At 40.6% G+C, this 24,971-nt stretch overlaps 1 protein-coding gene across 10 annotated transcripts in view; it reads right to left on the minus strand.

Annotated features, from left to right (window-relative positions):
• Positions 1 to 24,971, minus strand: part of LOC147029745 (anoctamin-1-like) — a 129,878-nt gene that overhangs the window by 101,020 nt on the left and 3,887 nt on the right. For 8 of the 10 annotated variants that reach the window (XR_015056066.1, XM_085873037.1, XM_085873030.1 and 5 more), the window contains exon 2: positions 18,072 to 18,184. Coding sequence is in view for 8 of the 10 variants with exons in the window: in XM_085873037.1 (XP_085729163.1) it covers positions 18,072 to 18,184 (113 nt within the window). In the remaining 2 variants the exon portion in view is untranslated. Of the gene's footprint in view, positions 1 to 2,685; positions 3,200 to 15,354; positions 15,435 to 15,665; positions 15,872 to 18,071; positions 18,185 to 24,971 lie in introns of those variants that run through there. The other 2 variants (XM_085873032.1, XM_085873038.1) reach the window with 2 other exon arrangements.

Raw genomic sequence — 24,971 nt, forward strand, 5'->3', positions numbered from 1 at the left:
GAACACAAGTCATCAGTGTATTCCGACATCTGTGTCATTAAAGCACTTCTCAAAGAGCCACATAGCCACCATAATAAAACTTAAAATGTAGACAGATAAATGGATTCAGTATCACACGCTTTCATGACAGGAACATGATACTGGGATTCATATGAGATCTTGATCTCTGTGATCGATCCCACAGATCTTTGAGGGCATATTTTCATGCTTTGAGCATGATACAATCCCACTCACAGCACACCAAGAAACATTGTTTACAGATCAAACATTGTTGTAGGATGTGGCACAGGTGCGAATCAAAATCCATGCAAATATAGTGAAATTAATTAAATATGGACAAATAATTGAATCACCAAGTACTTGTGCGACACGGAATTTTCATTCTGAACCTCTGGATAATTTTCGCAACGACCACTGAGTAACAAGTTGCCAAAGGGAAAACAAAAGAGAATTTGTGGAAAACTGAACTCCCATATTGGAGCCTCACTGATTAATCTAATTTTTCTATGAGTAATTTAACATTAGAACCGACAAAGCTTGGAATTTGTAATTTGACCAGAATGTTGGATCAACTTTTATGGAGCATTTAATGAGATTATTACATTCCAAAAAGTGTATATACCATCCAATAGGTGTCCATGGTTAGAGAAAAGGTTTAGCTTCTGAAGGATTACAGTGCTTAATAACATCAACGACATCAGCATTGAAGAAGTTCTGGAACAAACCCAATATTAAATAATTATATAATTGAGTTTGTTGTTATCATCATTATTATTGTGCACCACCACACCACAAGGGGAGATAATTAGACCGGGTTTTTAACACTGTACGTAACCAGTGCAGTCCTTTAGATAATAAATACCCAACGGAATGTTCGTTCAACACACAGTGAGATCCCACTAATGACCTACAAGAGTTAGGTGGTGGGGGAAGGTTGGGAGTGTTTGAGATCCTTCCTTATATCAATTACCCAGGCATTTATAGGTCAGACTCTTAAGATATGCATGTGGTGGTCAGCCAAGTGCTTCAGTTGGGGTCTTGAGTTTTCTATCCAAACATATGAACCACACACACACACACACACACATTGAATGCTGCTTATAACAAAAGGAACTTTGATGCAGGAAGATATTTCACCCAACAAGCTTGCACCACATCAATCAGCACCACATTAATGAAATCTAAGTTGATCAACTTGCATTCACTGGAGAGGAATAGTGTGGATGAGAACAGTGGCTTCAAGCACAGACATTACCAGGGTGACATACAGTGCCTATAGAAAGTCTACACCCCCTTTCAAAGTTTTCACCTTGTGTTGCCTTATAGCCGAGAATTAAATTGCATTAAACCAGATTTTTTCCAACCTTTACGTATGCATTGCAACCCACAACTTCCAAGTGAAAAACAAATTCTACAAAAATAAAATAAAATAACATAGAAGGGCACTTGGTAGAGTACATACCTCCACCACTCAATGCCTGATCCACAAGAACATATGTCGCCCAATACATTTTTCAAATACCATGCTAAATATAGTTTTTAGCCCTATCTCTCAATGGTGAAGAATTACTTTAAAATTAAATAATTCTCGCATTAGGATCTGCATTTGGATCTTCACCAAAATCGAACAAATTTGTCCTTCCCACACATCCAACATGTCCACCAAGGTTCATGCAAATCCGTCCCCAACTTTTTGAGATATCGTGCTATGTATCGGTTTCACCCCTTCTCTCAATGGTGAAGAATTACTTCAAAAACGATTAGGTCCAGATCCGGATCTTCACCAAAATTGAACCATTTCTTCCTTGACACACACCCAACATGTCCACCAAGTTTTATCCGAATCCGTCCACAATATTTTGAGATATCGTGCTTTCTATCATTTTTGGCCCCATCTCTCAATGGTGGAAAATCATGAAAAAAATTTTTATAGTTGTCAGATCTGGATCCGGATCTTCACCAAAATCTAATCACTTCGTCCTTGCCATCCAATCAACATGTCCAAGAAATTTCATTTGAATCCGTTGACAACTTTTTGAGATATCCTGCACACAAACAGCCAAACAAGCAGTCATAGACGGGTACTTACGAAATCGTCAACTTGACCTCTGACCTTGTCGAATAAAAGCTGTCTCAAGAGAAGGAAGCGACGCAAACCAGAAGTTTCTACGATGATTCTGTACCAATCCATCAAAAATCGTAACGTCGACCAAAGCAAAAATCTTAATTTCTCCATGCAATTATTTAATATTATTTTATCAAAGTCACAAAACCGTAATATTCGGCCATCCACCAACAATCTTTCCATAATCCGACGGCTTAGCGAGTCAGGCATGCGACGATAACCTTTATTGGGATAAAAAATGACTTTTAAACACCATCTTTATCGAAAACACCATCAGCGCGCACATGCAAAACCTTAACGTGACTCTACGATGCGTCTGCTTGAGTGCGCTGCACCACGTGATGAGCCGTGATGCGGCGAGTGAAATATTTTTTATACAATCTTAAAACGTCTCCAAAACATACGATTTTTACCAGAATTTCGACAACAGAGTGTTAAGCGTCCTAAGCGATCGCAAAAACCGAAGACAAAATTAAAATCGAAGTTAAAACGAACTCGTAACGTCGACCAAAGCAAAAATACTCCATTTCTCCACATGAATTTACAGAATTATGTTTCACCTCACTGTGACCTTGACCTTTGACCGATTTTGACCAAAATCTAAGCGGCGCTAGCCATCACCCTCCTCAATCACGTGGTGTAATTTGACATTGGTAGCTTCTTCCGTTCTCGAGTTATCGTGCCTACAAACAAACACACAAACACACAAACAGAGGACGGAAGTCATCAATGTACTTACGAAATCTAAAGATTTCGTAAATAACAAACTCAAAAAACAGACTAACAGACAGAAAGTGGTGAAAACATAACCTCCTTCCACCTTCGGCGGCGGAGGTAAAAATACAAAACTAGAATATCTTGGTTGGATAAATGTCCACCCTTACACGAAGAGGTGAATAATAACAATTGTAAATTAGTTCAGGTATAACCAACCAATCACCTTCAAAATCACACCAAGTTAAATGACCTCCACCTGTGTTAAATTGCAGTGATTATGATTATTTCAGAATAAAATCAGCTGTTCCTGTAGGTTTTCACTGCTGGGTAGTGCATTTCACAGCAAAGACTCAATCATGAGCACCAAGGAGCTTAAAAAGAACTCTGGGATAAAGATGTGGAAAGGCACAGATCAGGGGATGGGTATAAAAATATTTCAAAGGCTTTGGACATCCCTTGGAGCACAGTCAAGACAATCATTAAGAAGTGGAAGGCATATGGTACCACCAAGACCCTGCCTAGATCAGGCCGTCCCTCCAAACTGGATGACCAAGCAAGGAGGAGAGTGAGCAGAGAGACCACCAAGAGGCCAATGGCAACTTTGAAAGAGCTACAGGCCTTTCTGGCAAAGACTGGTCACTGTGTACATGTGAGAACAATATCCCAAGCACTCCACAAGTCTGGCCTGCATGGTAGGGTGGCAAAAGGAAGCCATTACTCAAAAAAGCCTACTTTGAGTCCCAGTTGAGATATGCATAAAAACACTCCGGAGATTCTGAAGACATGTGGAAAAAAGTTTTGTGGTCTGACAAAAACCTTTGGCCGAAATGCAAAACGTTACGTTTGGGCAAACCCAACACAGCACATCACCCAAAGAACACCATCCCTACTGTGAAGCATGGTCGTGGCTGCATCATGTTATGGGGATGTTTCTCATCAGCAGGGACTGGGGCACTTGTCAGGATATAAGGGGAAATGGATGGAGTAAAATACAGAAAAATCTTAGAGGAAAACTTGCTGCCCTCTACAAGAAAGCTTAAATTGGGATGAAAGTTCACCTTTCAGCATGACAACGACCTGAAGCACACAGCCAAAGCTACACTGGAGTGGCTGAGGAACAAAAAGATAAATGTCTGTGAGTGGCCCAGTCAGAGCCCAGACCTCAATCCAATGTAAAATCTGTGGCATCACTTGCAGATTGCTGTCCATCAATGCTCCCCATGCAACTTGACTTAGCTTGAACAGTTTTGTACACAAGAATGGGCAAATATTACCCAATCAAGGTGTGCATAGTTGGTAAAGACCTATCCCAACAGACTCACTGCTGTAATTGCTGTCAAAGGTGCTTCCACTAAATATTAACTCAGGTGGGTGGACACTTATCAAACGAAGATAATCTAGTTTTGTATTTTTAGATCCTCGTGGAGGATCTCTAAGTCTTACTCACATTGTTGTTCTTCATCTTCTTCTTGTGGACTTTTTAGATCCTCGTGGAGGATCTCTAAGTCTTACTCATGTTGTTGTTCTTCATCTTCTTCTTGTGGACTTTTTTGTTTCACAGCCTACAGTTTTCATCGAAACTTCCTGAAACTTGGCAAATATTTGTAAAAATTCCCTGCGCAGACAGTAACCATCTCCGATTTTGAAAATTCCTCCTAGAAAAAAAGTTATGACGTCAAAATATCTCCGCTAATGGAAATCGCCTAAAAAATTATCTCCGAAACTAGGCAAGGTTTTTGAATTCTGTTTGCGGGACTCGAACAGGGCATTAGCAGAGATGAAACACCGCACATATAATACATCACAATGACGTCATATCAATTTTTACGACGTCATTCCTATTTCTGACATTTTTTGTTTCACAACCCAGAGTTTTCATCGGATCTTCGTGAAACGTGCCATGTATATGTAGAAAGCCCACGCGCAGGCAGTAACCATCTCCGATTTTGGAAATTCTTCGGAGAAAAGAAGTTGACGTCATAATATCACCGCTAATGGAAATCGCCTATACCATTATCTCCGAAACTAGGCAAGCTGTTTGAATTTTGTTTGCGGGAATTAAGCCGGGCATTAGCACAGATAACTTATCGCAAACCTGATGCATCACAATGACGTCATATTTGTTTTTATGACGTTATCATTAAGAGGATGAGGATCTTAGCTCATTTGAGCTTGTTTTAATTAATTTTCTGAAATTTGTACAATTTTTTTTTTCACTTGGAAGTTGGGATTAAAATGTGTAAATAAATGTGGAAAAGCCTGATTTAATGCAATTTAATTCCAGGCTATAAGGCAACAAAAGGTGAAAAATTTGAAAGGGTGTGTAGACTTTCTATATGCACTGCACTGTCTATGAGTTAATGTATGGTTATACATACCAGTACTTATAACAAGAATTGTTGGGGGGAGTGGGTGGGGACACGGTTGTAGGATGAGTGGTGAGCAAACATAGATGGCATGTTTACCTTTGAGGAGACCCTCTCACAGACATAACAATCACGACGTGTATACAATCGCCCAGACACACCTCATCAACCCACCATTCCTACCAATATGCAAGTACCTCTATATCCCTAATGCTTATAGCTTCCAATAACCATTCCAATTACCTAAGTTAAATTTAAAACCAACGACTGTTTCTGCTGCCACAATCTTTCCAGAGAATCTATTTCATGCATTATCTACCCTTAGAGTGAAAGACCCCACCTTACTACCATCTAAGCTCTCCTCTTCTTTACTCTCAGGCTGTGGCCCCTGATACTGTCCCTGCCCTTTCTGCTGAAAAACTCTTTGGAAGTTATTTTGTCAAATTGCTTCATTATTATATCTCTACCAGATTGCCACACAATCACTTACTGTCTCATGTAAAAAGTCCTACCTCCTTCAACTGACTCTCATAGTTTAGTCTAGTGAGGCCGAGGATCAATCCATTCACTCTATGTTAAATGCTCTGTGTGGCAGCTATGTCCTTTCTCAGACATGGTGACCAAAACTGAACACAATGTTCCAGATTCGGCCTCACTAAATTATTGAACAGTGTCAACACTACCTCTTTTGATTTATAATTTATTGGTGTCATCCGCAAATTGGGAAAGCAAACTCTTATCCCCACTGTCCAAATCATGATCAAAATCATGAATAGTCATGGTTCAAGAACTGATCTCTGGGGTAAACTGTATTTACATCCTACCAGCATCCTCCTATTCACAGCCACTCTTTGCTTCCTTTCACTAAGCCAGTTTCCATTCCAATTAGCTAATTCACCAACCACTCCACAAACCTTAACCCTAACTTACAGCCTTCTATATGGTACCTTATAAAATACTTTATGAAAGTCTACATATAATACATTCACTGCACTTCTCTTATCCACCCAATCAGAAAATGTGTTAAAGAACTGCAATAAATTTGTTAAACATCTACTCCATTTAGTATAATCCATGATGACGACCCTTAATTCGTAAGAAAGCATTTAAATGGTTCCTCATGTGATCCTTCATTGATGTCTCAAACATCTTCCCCACAACTGAAGTTAATCTAGAATGGAACTTGCAAGAGGTTATACCTCCGCCAGGCAGAACAGGTGACATTTTGTATCCCACTGATATGCCAGATCTGCATCCGGACCTTAACCAAAATCTGATTGGCTTGTTCTTGTCATCTACCCACTCATCCAACAAATTTTGTCATATGTACTCTGTCGATAACTTTTTGAAATATCATGCTGTGTATCATTTTTGGCAAAATCTCTCAATTGTGAAGAATCACTTTAAAAACATTTCAATTCTTGTATCCGGATCCGGATCTTCACCAAAATCTAACCAATTCATCCTCGTCACCCACCCAATCTGTTCAATAAAGTTTTGTACAAATAAGTCCATAACATTCTGAGACATTCTGCTCACAGACAAATAAACAAACAAGAAGAAGATGTCATACAGAGCACGATACTTGCAAAATCCAGAAAACAAATTTGACCTCAAAAATAATTGGTGGTTGAATTAAATGACCAAATAGGCAACTTCTCTTCAAATTTCAAGACAATCGGATGAAAATTGACACTTTTAGAAATTTAGCTCATGTTGATCTTTTGGCCAATGTGGATCTCAAAAATAATTGGTGGTTGATATCAATGGGATGAAAAAAATAATCAATGGGATGAAAATTGAGGATTTTAGAAACACCACCTGAGTTGTTGACCTTGGGTCTATGTTGACTTATTGGTCTTTGGTGACCTCACAAACAATTGGCTGGTTGAATTCAGTGACTTGAAGTATAAATCCTGTTCAAATTTCAAGTCAATCGGATGAAAATTGAGGATTTTAGAATTCTCACCTAATTTGTTGACCTTTGGCAAATGTTGACCTTTTGACCTCAAAAACAATAAGCGTCTTCCTTTTAACAAACTCTACCATGTGGTAAAGTTTCGTGAAGATCGGTTAAAAATTGTGACTTGTAGTCAATTGACAGACAGACAGACAGACAGACAGACAGACAGACAGAATAACAAAATCGACTGACCAACATACTTGAAAAATCTTCGATTTTGCAACAAACAAACATGAAAGATGTGAATCGTATGAGACTTGTGAAATCAAAATAAACAATAGTTGCCATGGAAACCAATTTAGTAATTTGGAAAATTTGACGAATGAAGTGTTTTTCATGATGGAATGTTGTGAATTACAAATTTTGTTGATACATTTTCTAATTGCGACCTAATAGGTGTTTTACACGTTTTTGATGATAATGACCTTGACCTTTGACTAATTTTGACCAGACATTATACACATGCATGACACCAATACGCTGTGGAACTTTCAATCTGATATGTTGAAAAATTCCTGACGTTTGGAAAGAATAAAATCACAAAAATATTTTCCATTTGTTTATAATGGGGGTGAAATTGTTATCATGGACACTGTTTTCTCTTTGCTGCTTGAGGATTTTTTCTTTGCCACTCTTCGGGATCTTGGGGTCTTTCAGGACTTGAAGGTCTTGGGGTCTTCGGTCTTTGGGTCTTAAGTGTTTTGGGGGTCTTAAGGGTCTTTGGAGTCTGACAGGCCTTTGGGGTTGAAAGGGTCCTAAAGGGTCATAAAGGGTCTAAGGGGTCTCAGCAGAATGAAAAGGTTTAAAAGGTGCATGACAATTGTGCATAATAAATAGGCATACATATTGTAGTCAGGGTGCAAGTGACATTCAAACAGTATGTCATGAATCGACAAATAGTCACACAGCTTCAGAGACGTGTTTTTCTCATTCATATTTTTTATATAGAACCAGTTCTTTTCTTGCATATGACAGCTTGGCTGCCAGGTAGCTATCATTTCTTGGAAGCACAGCTGTGCCACAGATGCTGTGCCCCTCTACCAGGACACTGATACTCATTTTGCCAACCATGGAAGGAAGACAGGCTGAGTCAACTTCACCTGGTGTTAACTAAGCAGCCAACAAGGCTCAAACTCAGGATCCTCGGATCCTTAGCCAGCCACCCAAGCCACAAAGCCAACACAAGGTTTATGTACACAACTATCAAGTGAATTGGTTGAAATTGATGATGTATGTGACCTTGACCTACGTGATCTGTTCATGTATGTGATCCTGTTCATATATGTGATCCTATTCATGTATGTGATCTCAAAAATAATTGGTGGTTGATATCAATGGGATGAAAAAAAAAATCAATGGGATGAAAATTGAGAATTTTAGAAACACCACCTTAGTTGTTGACCTTGGGTCTATGTTGACTTTTTGGTCTTTGTTGACCTCAAAAACAATTAGCTGGTTGAATTCTTAAGGGTCTTTGGAGTCTGAAGAGTCTGACAGACCAGATGGGAAGCCAGATGATCTCTTTGGTAGCTTGCGCTTGTGGACACTTGATATCCCAGGTTATCTTTTGAAAGTTTAGGTCTTTGTATACCATTATTGTGATCAAATTACAGCTCCAATGGAAACAGGCACAGAATCAGGAAATGAAAAGTGGGGAAAAGTGAGGCTCTTTCGTCCGAATCCGTCACAACTTTTTGAGATAATGTGCTATCTGCACTGACCTCAAAAACAAAGCCTTCCAGCTTTTCACTACCTCTACCAGGCAGTGAAGTTTCATGAAGATTGGAGTAAAAATGCGACCTGTAGGCAATTGAAATACAAACAGACAGAATGACAGACCAGACCAACCAAAATAATTGCGAACCTCGGATTTCACAATTAACAATGGGTCAGACAGACAAACAGGCATGAAAATACAACCTCCATCCACCTTCAGTGGTGGAGGTAACTAAGAGGTCTATAGTTCGCAAATTACTCTCCTGATACATTTTTTTAAATAACTGTGTTACATTTGTCACTCTGCACTCCTCTGGTACCTGCCGTGACTCCAATGAGATGTTAAAGATATCAATTAACATCACTCTTACCTGCTCTGCTACTTCCCTCATTACTCTTGGATGAATATCATCTGGCAAAGAGCTCGACCTTATCTTAGCTTTCCTCCATACCTCTTACCTGTTTCCACCTATAACTGGCATACCCCATCCCATAGATAGATTACATAAACTATTGATGATTCCCCTGCCTGTTTTTTCATAAATGTTAAAGCAAAATATCGATTTAATAAGACCACCATCTCGATTTCATATCTAAATAAATTCACTGTGCTATTCTTCAATGAGCCCTTACTCCTCCCGACCACCTGTTTACACCTTACGTTCTTCAAGAATGTCTTGTTATTGTGTTTAATATACTTGGCCATATCCTTCTCATATCCTCTTTTGACTTGCTTAACTATTATATTAACTAACACCTATTATCCATCCATCGGGACAATACTCAATGGATGGATGGATAATAGATGGGTGCTGCCAAAGCAGTCTCCTTGGCTATTGGACACAATCTTGGACAGGCCGCCACTCCAACACAGGATACCAGCAAGCTGGCATTCATTTTGCCAACCTCGGAAAGATGACAGGCAGAGTCGACCCCACCTGGTGTTAATTCAACACAAAAGTGGGATTTCAACTCAGGATCCTAGGATCCCAAGCACACCACCCTAACCATTAAGCCAATATCAGGCATAACATCTATTATAACATCTATTTATGATAACATTAATTATTATATTAACTAATCGGCTGTTTGGAGAGGTTCTGGGCTTAAAAGGATCGAAACCTCGATGAAAAACGGTGCCCAGCTGATGATCTGGGTAGTTGGGGATTCACAAAATTGCTGATAAGTTAAGGTTATAACTTCAAATTAAATAACTTTTGTAAGTACTTACCAGTACATAATTTGTGTTTGTGTGTTTGTATGTACTGTACGTGTGTGTGTGTGTGTGTGTGTGTGTGTGTGTGTGTGTGTGTGTGTGTGTGTGTGTGTGTGTGTGTGTGTGTGTGTGTGTGTGTGTGTGTGTGTGTGTGTGTATATATATATTGTTATGTCTGGCTTCCTTCTTGGGACTACGGTGCAGTAATTGGTCTTTATTTTGATCTGTTTACTCGAACACTCAGATACGAATGATTCTTGTTCATTGGTGAATACCTAATAAATATCTACTGATCATCCTTAATAACACTCTTTACCTCCTTGCTCAACTATTCTGGCCCATTTCTGCCTCTGGCTTCACACCGCACTCGCAATGAGACTCTGAACGCTGCACATCTGCTCCTTGAATGATGCCCATTGTCCTGTTAGTTTGTCCCAATCTAAAGCACCTAACTGTCTCATCATATCTTCAAAGTTTGCCTTCCTGAAATCAAATAGCCTCACTCTATTATCCGGAAATCTAACTCTTAACAGAATCCTTGCTCACACTAAGTTATGGTCACATGTTCCTGAAGGTTCTCCTCCCTTCACCTGCTCCACCATATTGGGATCATTACTTAAAAGGAGGTTTAACACTGCACTCCTGCATGGGCTTATCTAAAACCAGAGTTAAAATGTAATCCTGGACGAGATCTAAAGAAAAATCTTCATCTGCTCTCCCTTTTCCCTGTTCCTGGACCCAATCTCTCCCTGGAAAATTAAAATCCCCTGTAATCAATACTCTTCCCTTTCCACATGCCCTTCTGGATTAGTCATGAAACCATCATTTCTGCTCTTCCCTCACTGAGTATGCCATCTTTCAGAGAAGATGGGAAGTCAGATGATCTCGTTGGTAGCTTGTGGACATTTGATATCCCAGGTTATCTTCTGAAAGTTTAGGTCTTTGTATACCATTATTGTGATCAAATTACAGCTCCAATGGAAACAGGCACAGAATCAGGAAATGAAAAGTGGGGATAAGCATTTGCGTGAGATGGACTAAAACACTCCTAAAGTTAAACCCCAATTTCCAGGAAAATTGCTTCCAAAATCCGATGTCGCATGTACAATATTTATAGTAGGGAACAAGACAAACTACGTCACGAAAAATAACTTTACAAATACAAATCCACGAAGTTCCAATCTCAGCAAATGAAGTTTGTTCTGCAATCTTGTGACATCCGTGGATGCTGCGACTCATGTACGATGATCCTTCTATACATTGCACTCTAGTAGTGAAAAATACGGAAAGCATAACAACTTTGAAGTTGACTCTTTATTATTAGGAAGGAATCATTATGGGCATAATATACGTCAATGCAATAAATTGCAATTGTTTTTAATTGAAAGCACACTGGGGAAACAAGACAAATGGGTCTCTCTGACTTCACAGAAGTCAACTACTTCTTCATTGGTCCTGATTATTCCTTAGCTTCTTGCAGGATTGGTCGGGGAAGGTTTTTGGTCAGTCTTTCATGAACGGGCTGTGCAGGCTTTTTGTTCAACTGAAGGGGGCAGGAATTTACAAGTTATTGATAGTGCTAGAGATTACATGCCTTATATTCGATAAAGATGCCATGGGATCTGAAATGACTAACAACAAGAAGTTCTGGCCCGTGGGTATTCTGCATTTTATTTAAAACAGGAATACTGTTATATAGATGGTGGAGACTTGCAATACCCTCCACCACCTTTAGGCGACGCTATATGATACACAATTACATAGAGACTTTGCGTCCTCTCTCCTCCCCCTTCTCTGGCTCAAGACCACCGGCAAAGATAAAAAATAACACCCCATACATTAATTGGAGTCATGCTGATCCTATGCAGCACATTTGGATGTAATTGGCCCAAAACTGTGGGAGGAGTAGTGCGACAAACACACAAGTTAACACACAAATATCGGTCCATGAATTATAATAAGGTTGCTGGCCAATTGGTAGCCAGTATTCTGCCTTTTCACAAGTCGGCAAAATGACTGACATTGCCAAAATCATTGTAAACAAAGGTCCTTCTTACAAAAAAAAAAAAATCAGTTCTGCTTTGGAAGTTTGAGAACACAAACAACTATAAGTTGGCAATATTAGCACAGGTTTTGATGGGCCTAAAGGCCTCCTCCTGTGTCATGAATTCCTTGCGAGGAAGCTCTTTATTATTGGAGTACATCTGTCGATGGCATTTGAGGACTTCCCTTAAAAGCATAAATAAACTAGAAGGGCACTCGGTAGAGCGCATACCTCCACCACGTAATGCCTGATCCACGAGAACATATCTGGCCCAATACATTCTTGAAATATCATGCTATGCAGGACGATGTCGTTTTGGCCCTATCTCTCAATGGTGAAGAATCACTTAAAAAATTAAATAACTCTCGTATACAGATCTGGATTGGGATCTTCACCAAAATCGAATCACTTCATCCTTGCGACACACCCAACTTGTTCACCAAGTTTCGTCCGAATCCGTCCCCATTTTTTGAGATATTGTGCTATCTATCATTTTTAGCCCTGTCTTTCAATGGTGAAGAATCACTGAAAAAATTCGAGCAGTGGGATCCGGATCTTCACCAAAATTTAATCAGTTCATCCGTGTCACACACCAAATCTGTCTACAAAATTTCATCCGGATCTGCCAGCAATGTTTTTGACATATCCTGTACACAAACAAACAAACAAATCAAATTGCTCGTTGAGTAAGGAATTGTCGGAATGACTGTCATATCTCCATGATCTCTGAAAAAACAAAAACCTGGAAATCAAGTTGGTTCTTATATGTCGATCGTGTGAGTGTTTAATGAGTTATAGCACTTAGTTTGGTCATGATCATCACTTGGAAGTCAATCGGACTTGAAACGGCTTTTTTATCGCAATTTGAAATTTTTGACATGATCCCCCTGACATTCGACCCCTGACCGCTAAAGAAGGGTGCTGGTGTGACACCTCAATGAGACATATGGTTGGATGCAGAATTGGAAGATGCACATTTTGGATTTAGTTTGAAGTCGATACGACCATTTTAGGGGACGTTATTGCGAAAATATGAATTTCGGTTTTTTGGTGACCTTGACCTTTGACCTAGATTCACCAAAAACGCCAAGTGTCTAAGTTGGACCATGGCTGACGTCTGTACCCAGTTTGGTCATGATCGCTGAAACGGTGTGGCTGCTACAGGGTAAACAAACACACAAACACACAAACAAACAGACAGACAGACACACAGAATGACACACACGGCCGACCAACATAATTGCCGAAATCCGAAGGATTCCGCACTTCATTTATGGTTTTGAGTCTGATTTTTGATTCGAACCAGGGCCGGATTAAGCCTCGGCTTTTCACAAACTAAGGCACATTTTGAAATTTTAGAGAATGGCCTGAAAAATTTAAATTAGATCTCGGGCTCATGGAAATGGACCCCAGACAAAAGATGAACTGATTCAAGAACAAAATATTTAATACAAAAAAAAGACAAATATTCAATGTGAAAAGAAAATAGTTTATTTAATCCCTCTATACAATTTGCAGTGTATGAATATATGCATGACAAAACTTGTACAGATTTGGCACTTTGCTTTACAGTTTACTAGACCTTAGATTGCAAAGTTTGTGGCCCGAATTTTTGGCTGGCCCTAAGGCACATGTCTTGTCTGCCTAATGGTTAATCCAGCACCGATTGGAACACGTAAAAAAAACACGCGAGGGTATCTATTTCTCCTAGTCTGGCTCATTTCAGATGTTTTTTATAAAATAGATTTATCAGGATTATGAAGCTTTGACTGCATCTCACATTGGAAGTACACTTTTGGAGAGTGAGCTCTTCTTCAAAAACGTTGTGGTTACGTCTGTTTCGTTGTCAGCATGATAATCATTTGTATTTGCTGTATTGCCTGTATGTGTTTATTATTGAATAGTTTGGCTTCAGGTGAAGCAATTAATGGAACGATTTTCTGCATGGATTTTAATTGGCTTTTGAAGAGTGTCTTGGGAGTTAGGGGGGGGGATTTCTACAAAGAAGCGCAGCTGGAGGGGTACGGTCCCAAAACGTCAATGGTGGATCCTTGTCTGGTTTGACAGGTGTTTCGGCAGCACCCTGGGATTGGTTAGTTGCACGTACTAACTCCTGTCCAGGGTAAATTCCCCATCTTGGGAATAGTCCCCAACTGGGAGGATCGACTCTGACTTCCCTCCCTTATACCTGTCAGTGAGTTAAGGAAACCGCAGCGTGCAATTGCTCGAATCTTTGATAACCCAGTGGGGAAAGGCCAGGTAAGGTGATGAGCCTTTACCAGATTAAGGGGAATTCAACCTCTTGAACCTCATTCAATGGTTCTTCAGGATGTCCACTTGCAAAGCATGCTGAGAACAGTGCGGTGCTCTCAAATACATCAGCAAGATCTCACAACCTCAATATTAACCTCGCTCCGAACGTCTTTTGCACCAAAAAAATTGTTACCTGAGTGAAGCAAAACATCTGCAGTTTGTGGACACGCCACCTGGAGGAACGAGTAATGACGTGTTTTTCGAAAGTGAGATAATGTTGATGTGGAGGCAAAGGTCTGAGCCATCTATTTATTATGTATTCAAATATGTTGAAGTTTAGAGCTCCAACTATCTTACTATCGTTCCTCCCTGTTTCACACCTTGGTCCCTCTCCTTCCCTTACTCCCATTTCCTTTCAACCTGCTTTACCTGCTTTTCCACCCAACAACACACACACGCATGTGGAGATAGCACACCAACAAAGTTGGGTGGACACTTTAAGACTGGGTTGCTCTCTGTTCCACCTCCTGAAACCCACCCACGTGTGAAGATAGCTGTGATCAACAACTTACACACACACACACACACACACACACACACACACACACACACACACACACACACACACACACACACACACACACACACACACACACACACACACACACACTTTTCTCTCTACGTTCATCTCGACTTTGGGTTCCATGTGCTTGTATTTAGTTGCTGCAAGTGCCATGTGTAAAGGAAGGTACCAGTGGCTCGTAACGAAAGGCGAAAAAGCCATGTTGAAATCCCTTCTGTTATCCTGATTATGATCATTATTTGGTATAATTATCATCCGTATGGGTGAAAGTGATAACAGCGATGTTGCGAGTTAAGACGACGTGGTAGAGCACAGATAAAAAGGAACATACGATGTATGCAACGGTAGGTACCAAGGTGTGACAACATTACCTTCGGGTTCCCAAGCAGAGTCCCACCTGATCGCACCGTTGGCTCCGCGGCCGGATACACGATGTTGTTCAACATCATCACTTTCAGGGAAACGTGGGGAAAGAGGAGGATAAACGAACTCGCTCAATGTTTCTTTTACAACACTCACGTTCCGCCCTCCCCTGGTCGATTTAACATCAAGAGGAGCTTCTTCAGGCACGAGTATCTCAAATAAACTCCATTATTATGCTCCGTGGAATAAACACTGAGGAGGCATCCGATTGAATCCCAAACAAGGCTGTAATCAGGTATGTCCCCACGTGTTCACTTACTCGAGCAGGTTGTCCGGGTTTCCATAGCAGCCGATCTGCTTTTGTGTGAACAAGCTTGTTAATTTTACTGCATTCTTCCCAGTTTTTCCACTATGTCTTTGTGGTTCGTAATTGCGCTGAATCTGCATTCAGCAGAGGTATGGGTAATTACACACCTCAACCCACCCCACTCCACGCACCCCCAAAAAGCCAAGATCTCGACATCATCCCACCCTCACCCTCACCCAACTCTCACCAACTTCATGAGATTCCACTCACCTCCCCCAGACCAACCACTCTCTACCCCAAAACCCCCATTAACCCACCGCCCACACTAAACTCCATCCTCAACCCACCCCAGTCCATGCACCCCCAAAAAAGCCAAGATCTTGACATCATCCCACCCTCACTCTCACTCAACTCTCACCAACTTCACGAGATTCCACTCACCTCCCCCAGTCCAACCACCCTCTACCCCCAAAACCCCCATTAACCCACCACCCACCCTAAACTCCATCCTCAACCCACCCAACCTACAAACTCATGAGCCATCTCTCCAAAACCCAGAAAAACACCCACCCGATACACCACCCCATCACCACTGGGCGCCTCAATCCTGTCGTTACGGTAACACAGCGTGCTCTAGTGTGCACCAGGATGCACGTGGTCCGTCTTTGGAGAGATTCGAGAATTCAGAACACACAGAGCTCCAGGTGAGTTTGCAGGTGCACACCTGGTTTGTTAAACCTAGCGTCTTCACGTCCATCCACCGACCTGTTACATCTCATCCACATAGAGTAGTAAAAGATCGATCTTATCTGCCGTTCAAATAGTACCACAATGGGACTGCATTAGCCATTATAGACCGGAAGGATAATGAGCCAAAGGAATAAACCAAATGTCCTCTCTCTGCACGATACAACGGGAACTTTTTGCCTTCACAAGTACATGGCACAGTCTTAACTTGAGGGGGAGCACTAGGTAGAGTGCAAAACCTCCGCCGCCAATACTGCTGGGTCACTTAAGTGAACCTGATATCCTATTCATTGTAGGTCAAAACGGATCAGACTCTACTGAACCACGATTGAATAAACTAAACTAGATCGACGCGCTTGTAGAAATGGCCAAAAAATAAAATCGAAATATTTTTGAAAAAAAAAGTGCAAAATTTATGGGGTTTTTTTCTCTAACAATTTTCTTTTTGGGTTGGAAATCACTTAAAACATGTAGAAATGCAAAAAAAATAAATTCAAATATTTTTCAAATAAAATCGAATTTTTTTTTGAAAAAAAGTTGCAAAATTTTCTGTTTTTTTTTTGGACCAAGTCCGAAATCTAATGGCATGATCGTTGGACCATACCTAATCCCCCACCAAGTTTCATCGAAATCCGTCCAGGAGTTTTTCCGTAATACTGTTCACAAACAAACAAATAAACAAACAGACAGGGGTGAAAACAGTAACCTCCATCCATCTTCGATGGCGGAGGTTAATTAAACGAATATTAAAGGCAGATAACACACATCTGTACTGGTGTATCAAATACGTTTGCAAGGTACTCAATTAGTATCAATAATTTCCATGATATGAGGTGAAAGAAAGAGTATTGATATATCTTTTTCATCTTCTTCTACTGTTCGAAGAGCCCAAATCATTCTGACCTTGTGGGGTCGTCACAGAAAACGATTCTGGTCCAACACTTACTGGAACAGATTGGCCAGACCTGACATTCATATATATATATATATATATATATATATATATATATATATATATATATATATATATATATATATATATATATATATATATACATATTTGTATGATGTTTTAAGATCCCACCTTGTTGCACAGACATACAAGAAATCCTTTTTGGGGTCCAAAAAGACCCCAGTTGTTTTCATTCAATTTTCTGCATATATGATTGCTTCATTACATATGGTATTTGTATCGAGCAAGTCCTCCGATTGTTGTTTTTATTTTTTATGTTTATGTTTGTTTACTTTATCACTAAAACATCATCCATTCATAATAATTATGTTTCCTCATTGATGTGAAACTTCATATAATATCAGCAGATTGAATGAAATTTTGTGATTCTGAGTTGTGGGTCATAAAAGTCCCCATTTGGAAGGTTAATTTTAGATTTTATATGTATTTTTTTTATTTTTCTTGTGTTTGTTGACTTTATCAAGAAAACATGATGTTTAGTCATTGACGTGAAACTTTGGCAGATTTAGTGAAATTGAGTGGTTTTTGAGTCGAGGTCCGTAAAGACCCCAGTTGGTAAAATTAGGTCGTAAAATGTGTTGGCTGGATTCGGGTTAAGGTATATCCAGACACCCAAGTACTGAATGTACAAAACTCCACATTGCATTTGTTAAAGATGTTCATGATGAGCCACTGCATGTGCAAATGTAGAACATAACCATGGTGGTGTGGAAATCTGGAGAAATAAACCCATCTGATGTGAATGTGTTGTAGGCTGATGAAGTTGAAATGTCATTTTCTTCATCTTTGTCTTCCTCATCACCTTCCATCCCTGTAAGAAACAGAAAGGATGGTAGGAAACCGTCTCAACATAACCTTTAAATAACAGCCTTCGATCTTATCTTGATGAGGAGTAATAATGCCACGTCACTTGACCATTTATCAAATTGTTAAAAACACAATATTAATGAAGCTAACAGACAAGCAAGCAACAGATTGTTGGACAGGAGTAAGGAATAATGCAACGTCAAACAACAGAAGCCAACCATTGTACCTGGTAAGTAAATCTAATTTTATACCATGATGTGTCATCATCGAAGAAAATTAAAGGGAATGTAATGTTGCAGTTCTGCGAAACCGCCACTCCCGAAGGCAATGGTAGACAACATATAGTGGTGCCGAGACAGTTATTTCATTAGTATCTGTTTTGGATAGTCCTTCCTTGATGTCTGGTGGGTTTATGGAACAAAATGTGTTGCGAGGGCTTTTATATAGGTCTTACACCCATTCTTTATTCTTCTTTCTATTTTGTTTTACTTTACTTCACACACGACATCCTTTCCTTCAGGCAAGCAAGCAGACCACGGAAACAGAAAACTCATGAGCAAACGTGTGCCATTTCCTGTTCATATCTCGTGCCATTCTCCAACGACACATCACCTCACCTTCGCCGTACTCTAACCCCAACGCTACAACATTTCTGCAACCATCACAACATCATAATAATCCCCACGTCATCAGAACACAGCCCAAACTGGCCCAAACTCGCCACTGACGTCACAATCTCGAGCACGACCATCACCATCACAAACTCGCCGCACGACAATCGCTATGCTACACCATCACTGCCATCGCTCAACCACCATTACCACCAACGATCACTACCCTCTGAATGGCAGGAGACAAGAGAGTCGCCCGTACCTTTATAGATACTTAGGGCTGGAAGTTCTGGCGTCAAGCTTGGGGCACGAGTATGCGCTGGGCGCAGTTTAACGTCATGAGGATAACCCTAGCGTTCTGCTCAGCTGCGGACTCCATTTGGTGTCCAGTGCATGTTTGTGGCTGCCACCAGATGCCTTTGTGCCATGTTATTCTAGGAGTTCCATCGTGTGACGGAGTTCAGAGCAAATGAGGTCATTTCCAGTGGGAAATCCTCATTTGGGCATGGCCAACACAGTGGTTCAAGTCCCCGTGCCAATGAGGGTGTGGAGAAACTCCCAACGCTCTGCTTGTTTGACTCTCAAGTGCTGCCCCCACTGGAGAAGGATAAAACAAAGCTCTGATCTGGCCCACCAACTTCTGTGGCCCGCCCATCTCTCTCGTCTGGCCTACCTGCTCGTCTTCTGCCCATTTTATCCCATCTTGCTCACCCGCTCTCTTCCGTTTGGCCTGCCTCTTTGTTGTTGGAGTTAAGGAGCGGAATGGAGTCCATGACCGAGTGGAAGAGCCAGACAGAATGCAATTAGATAGGATTAGCATTTACACGTACAAACCTCTTTATACTCACGTTAAGGCTATTCCTCTCACGCATTCTTTCCTTTGTTTCCAAAACTCCCTGACCGACATCTTTCAACCCTCCTCCCTGTATTACACCTCATCTGCCAATCATTGCACCTCATCACACTTCTTCCAACCACATACAGTAGACACCTCAGTTTTCCTCCCCCTGTTTCCCCCTCCTCAGTGACTGGGTTGCGTTGGTCCGTCAACCACGCAAGGTAACAAAAGAGGTCACAAACACCTTGCACTTTCTCTCTTTCTCTTTCCTTTCTAACTTCCTTGGGTGCGTGTCTGATGGTGCCTCTCATGCTTATAGCATAATTATGATTGCAGAAGTTTAGTATCTGGTTAGCTCTGCACTGTGTCCTCTTTTGTAAACATTTGCATTCCCTGATTAACAATATACTTGCGTTATAAATGTACCTAGCTCGTAGCATCTTTTCCGTCTTGGTCCAGCAGAGTCTGCATGCAGTATAGCCAGGAAGTTCTGCCCCATGCAATTTGCTGTGATGAGCTGGTTCATAATCGCAGCTACACCCGCCTGCTCCTGATCCGGTGAGTAATCAGAGTGCGTATCAAGGGAACGAGACCCCCTTTGGTGCGGACATCTACACGTAAGGTATCACGAGAGGTAGTGTAACCCTGCAGGTTTGGCAGTACCAATCGGTGCTCGTGGTTGATTAGCAACATGCTGGAGCACGAGCCACAAGACCGGGTGTTTGGGAGGAACCTGAGCGCTTCCCCTTGTGGTCGAACTCAAACCCCGGATCCATAAAAATATTTATTGTGTACGTAAATATGGCAAAATATATCTGGGACTGAAAATGGTTATAAAGTTAGTTGGCATTATATAAGGCTGTTAATCAAGGTGGAAACCCCTTCTAAAGAGTGTGTGATGATATAATTAAGCTAAACAAAAAGAAAATGACCATCATGACGTTTATATGCTTAATAGGGTGTTGTGAAATAAAGTTTTCTGAAAATCTATCAAGTTCCTTTTGACTTTTCTCTTACTAGTGAGTCCTCATTAATTAAAGAGGTGGTTACTTTGCGAACAAATGGTCTTCAGCTCTCGAGCACTTTGGAGAAAGTCAGGGATCCTAATGAAACTTCCAATGTATCGTATTCAGCCTCAGCTCATCTGCTGGTTTTTCAGCTTCCTCGCTGAGCGATCTATCTCTACCTGCGTTGATGGTGCTCTCTCTGACCTCCACCACATTCATTCTGTGTCCCTCAACGTTATATCATCTTGTCTTTGATCTTTGTGCTTTTCATCAATGACCTTCTCACAGCTACTAACAACCTTGTCCATTCAGTTGCTGATGGCTCCACTCCTCCATCGTTTATATATCTCACTACACCTCCTAATCCCTTGCGATCAATCACCTCTACACTGTTGCCTTCGTCAGTCATAATTTTAGTTTCATCCTCCAATGGGGTTCATTCATGTTGTCGTTTGATGAACTCAATTGTTGATTGATGAAAACTGACCCCATCCATCCATCAGGACCATACTCTGTGCAGAGCGTTGATGCTGCCAAAGCAGTGTCCTTGGCTACTGGACACAATCTTGGACGGGTCGCCACTCCGACACAGGATATCAGCATGCTGGCACTCATTTTGCCGACCTCGGAAGGATGACAGGCAGAGTTAACCCCACCTGGTATTAATTCAACAGCTGAGCGGGATTTGAACTCAGGACGTGAGGATCTCAAGCCCAGCACCTGAACCATTAAGCCAACACCAGGCATACTGACCCCAATCTCGGACATAGAGCCTTGCAGATCTTTCAAAGTCGTTGTTAGATTTACAGTGACATCCTGAACCAGTTTCCTGCTTGCCCGGCTGCTGAGTTTGGATGGGCGACCTGATCTGGGTAGAGTTTGGTTGGTATGATACGTCTTCCACTTCTTAATGATGGATTTCACCGTATTCAAAGGGATAATGAGTGACTTTGAAATCTTCTTGTAATCCTCTCCTGAACGATGCTTCTCCACCACTTTATGTCTGACTTATTTGGAAAGCTCCTTGGTCTTCATGTTTGCTTTGTTGGTTGACCAAGTGAGTTGCACCTTAAAACTCCTTAGATAAGTAAGAGAGCTTAATTTTCAAGTTAAACCACTGATTACATGTAGGTGAAACCTATTACACTTATTTTGGAACCTTTCAAACAAATAATTTTCTCCTAAAGTGATTTAGGGTTAATTAGGCAAAGGGTTTGAATACTTATATAACTGAGAATCATCTGATTTTCTGTGTTAATTGAACATATTCACATTTTAATGTCATCACTTTGGAGTAGTTTGTGAAGAATCTACATATTAAGTTTGATTTGAAAGCATCATGAAATAAGCTCAGGTGCAACAAAAATGTGAAAACTTTGGAGGGGAGGGGGGGGGTACTTTTGCAAGTCACTGTACATGTATGAAAGTTTCAAATGGAGCACCTCACCACCATCATTTAAATTGCATCAGATGTGGCAGTAGATGCAAACTTTTGCTCCCAGCTTACTGGCCCAATGAAAAAAGATGCCAATTGCATTTTTGCCTTCCCCATCCTTACCCCATTTAGAATCCCTTGTGGCCACAGTCAACTTGCTACTGTATCCCAATAATGCAATGAAATATTAAAATACTACTACTACTACTACCACTACTACTGCTAATCTGCATGATCAGCAAAGGGGCATAGCGACCCTCTTAGGGGTTTGACCCTTTTGGACTTTGTTCCCTTGGGACAGGTGGAACACAAAGTTATGGGAGGCATTTGGAAGTTTTTTGGCTATAGTGTCGACTGCTCACCAACTCTTCGCAAAGGACACCATGGGATGTTCAACATCCATAAGTTAATGTCGCCAATTGGGACGCACAGTTTAACATCCATCCGAGGGACAGTCACACATTGATGAATCACCCTGCCTGTGAAAAACTGGGATGAGATTTTATAGTTGTGTTGGGATTTAAACCCAGGCGAGACAGCTTAGAGGCGATATATATATATATATATATATATATATATATATATATATATATATATATATATATATATATATATATATATATATATATATATATATATATATATATATATATCCTGTACTATGCAGTGAGGTGGCGCATTAGTGTAACAGCTGAAACCAAAGACAGAATGTCCATTTGAAATCATTCAGACAGAACTATGTATTTTCCTCTTCATGGATCCTAATTGGAGTGAATGGATCTTAAAAGGATCAAAGGGTCGAAACTTAATCACATGAACATAATGCAGTTTCTGTATTTCAGTGATCCCTCAATTCACATCTCAAACTGGTAAGTGGCCTCTCTGTATTTTTTTTTTTACTGCCTCTCCTCCGGTCTAACTCAGGTCTAGACTTTACTCCGGTTACAACCCCTCTGTTCTCTCGCAGCCAACTGACCCTCCGCAGCATATCCACGATGTGAGTGTTCTTCCAGTAACCCTCTCCTGATTAAACTCCAAAATGCAGGCTTTCTCAAACCTCAATGCCTTTGTTCCTCTTTCCTCCTGTTTGTGGAAGTGTCTTCCCTGGATGGTTCGATTGCACTTTTCCCTCCAGGGCCTCAAGTGATGCGGTATCATCCCATGTGGACGACTGACACGGAAGAAAGAGAGTTGTTTACGAGCAAAAGTAATGGCAACCTCTACCTTTCCTGTTGCTGAGTTTTTTTCTTACTCTTTAGAATTTGTATTTTTCTTCTCTTGAAAAAAAACGACCTTGTATATTTGTAATTTTTTTTTTTGGGGGGGGGGGGAAGGTGTCAAGACACATTTCCCATCAAGGAAATAAGGATGCAATAAAATGCAAATCTAGTTTATCATTTCATCGTAAATCAACCATCTTGTCTTTGGAATAGGTGATCGAGTGAGAATCGGTATTGGTGTCTTCCATTTGAGTAATTTGCGCACCAACCTTGAGTCACAAATGTATTTCCTGTGCCATCATGAGGATGCATTGCACAATGTGATTTCAAGAACACAAGCAAATGCATTCCTTACAACAATCTGAATTCTCCAGCAGCATCAATTGATTTTGGCCACAATGCCATTGCATTTATCTCAATTATCAGAAGAGCGTCATCATTGTTTATGGATTAATTTCAGTGGGTTAATTACCCTGCAGGCTTGTATGCACAGAGATACCGGATACTATGCCTCACAAACGTTGTAGGTCATTCTATGAAGTGCCCTTGTCACAGGTGGAAAGGTGAATTTGCCAGAGTATAAGGAAAATGATATGTCACTCGAACGACAGGCAAACACTGGGTTGGACAGGAATTAAGGAACTCAGGTAAGTATACAGGTAGGTAATGAAATCTAAGCTCCGCTGTTCATCCTTGTCACACACTCAACCTTTCCACCAGGTTTCATCCGAGTCCGTCCATAACTTTTTGAGATATCATGCTATACTGTATTTTTTTGGCCCGATCACTCAATGGTGAAGAATCACTTCAAAAAATTTACAGTATCCAGATTTTCACCAAAACCTCATCAATTTGTCCTTGGCCCACTCCCAAACTGTTCACCAAATTTATCCATAACTTTTTGAAATATCCTGCTCACAGACAGACATACAGAGAAACAGACAATGGTGAAAACATAACCTCCATTCACCTTTGGTGGCAGAGGTAATACAAGTGAAAAATTGAGGGATGGTTGTGCATGTCTATTTCTAGTCATGACAACTGGAGAGTTCATAGAACACCTTTGTAAAGGACACAAAAGACACCAAGTTTCAATTTTTTCCTTGGTGCAGTTTCAGAGATACAGAAGTCCAAAGTTTTTTTTCCCATTTTTCCAATATGGCTGCCACACCACGTGACCTATAACGTCATAATTATCATTAAAATATTATGCATGAGTCGTTGCATCAATCGTGAAAATTTTGTCTCAATCTGACAAGCGGTTGCAGCGAAAAACACAAAAAACTTATGTACAGACAAACAAACAAAACAAACAAACAAAACAAACAAACAAACAAAGGGACGCACATGCAATACCCTCTCCTTCAGCGAGGGTATTTAGCGAAATTCAATTCAAAAATTGCACGAGTGTCTGAAGGAAGCAGTTTAGTTTGGTATTTTTAATATGAAATAGGCAAAGCCTAGAAATGAACGAAACTCATTAGAATTACCTTTTAGAACTATCCTTTAGACCCCTATAGAAAGGTTCTTCTTCTTCATTTTTGACGGACGGATAGACGGACGAATGTAACGAAGGACATACTCAAATACTGAAGTCAGTCAATGCTTTTCACAGTTCAAACGAACATGGCAGAACTCCGTACACGAGATCGATGGACTTTATTACCCTCGCCAGAGTTT

The sequence above is a fragment of the Eptatretus burgeri genome, chromosome 3, assembly GCF_056783735.1.
Source record: "Eptatretus burgeri isolate ZD-2024b chromosome 3, Ebu_testis_v1, whole genome shotgun sequence".
Lineage (NCBI taxonomy): Eukaryota > Metazoa > Chordata > Myxini > Myxiniformes > Myxinidae > Eptatretus > Eptatretus burgeri.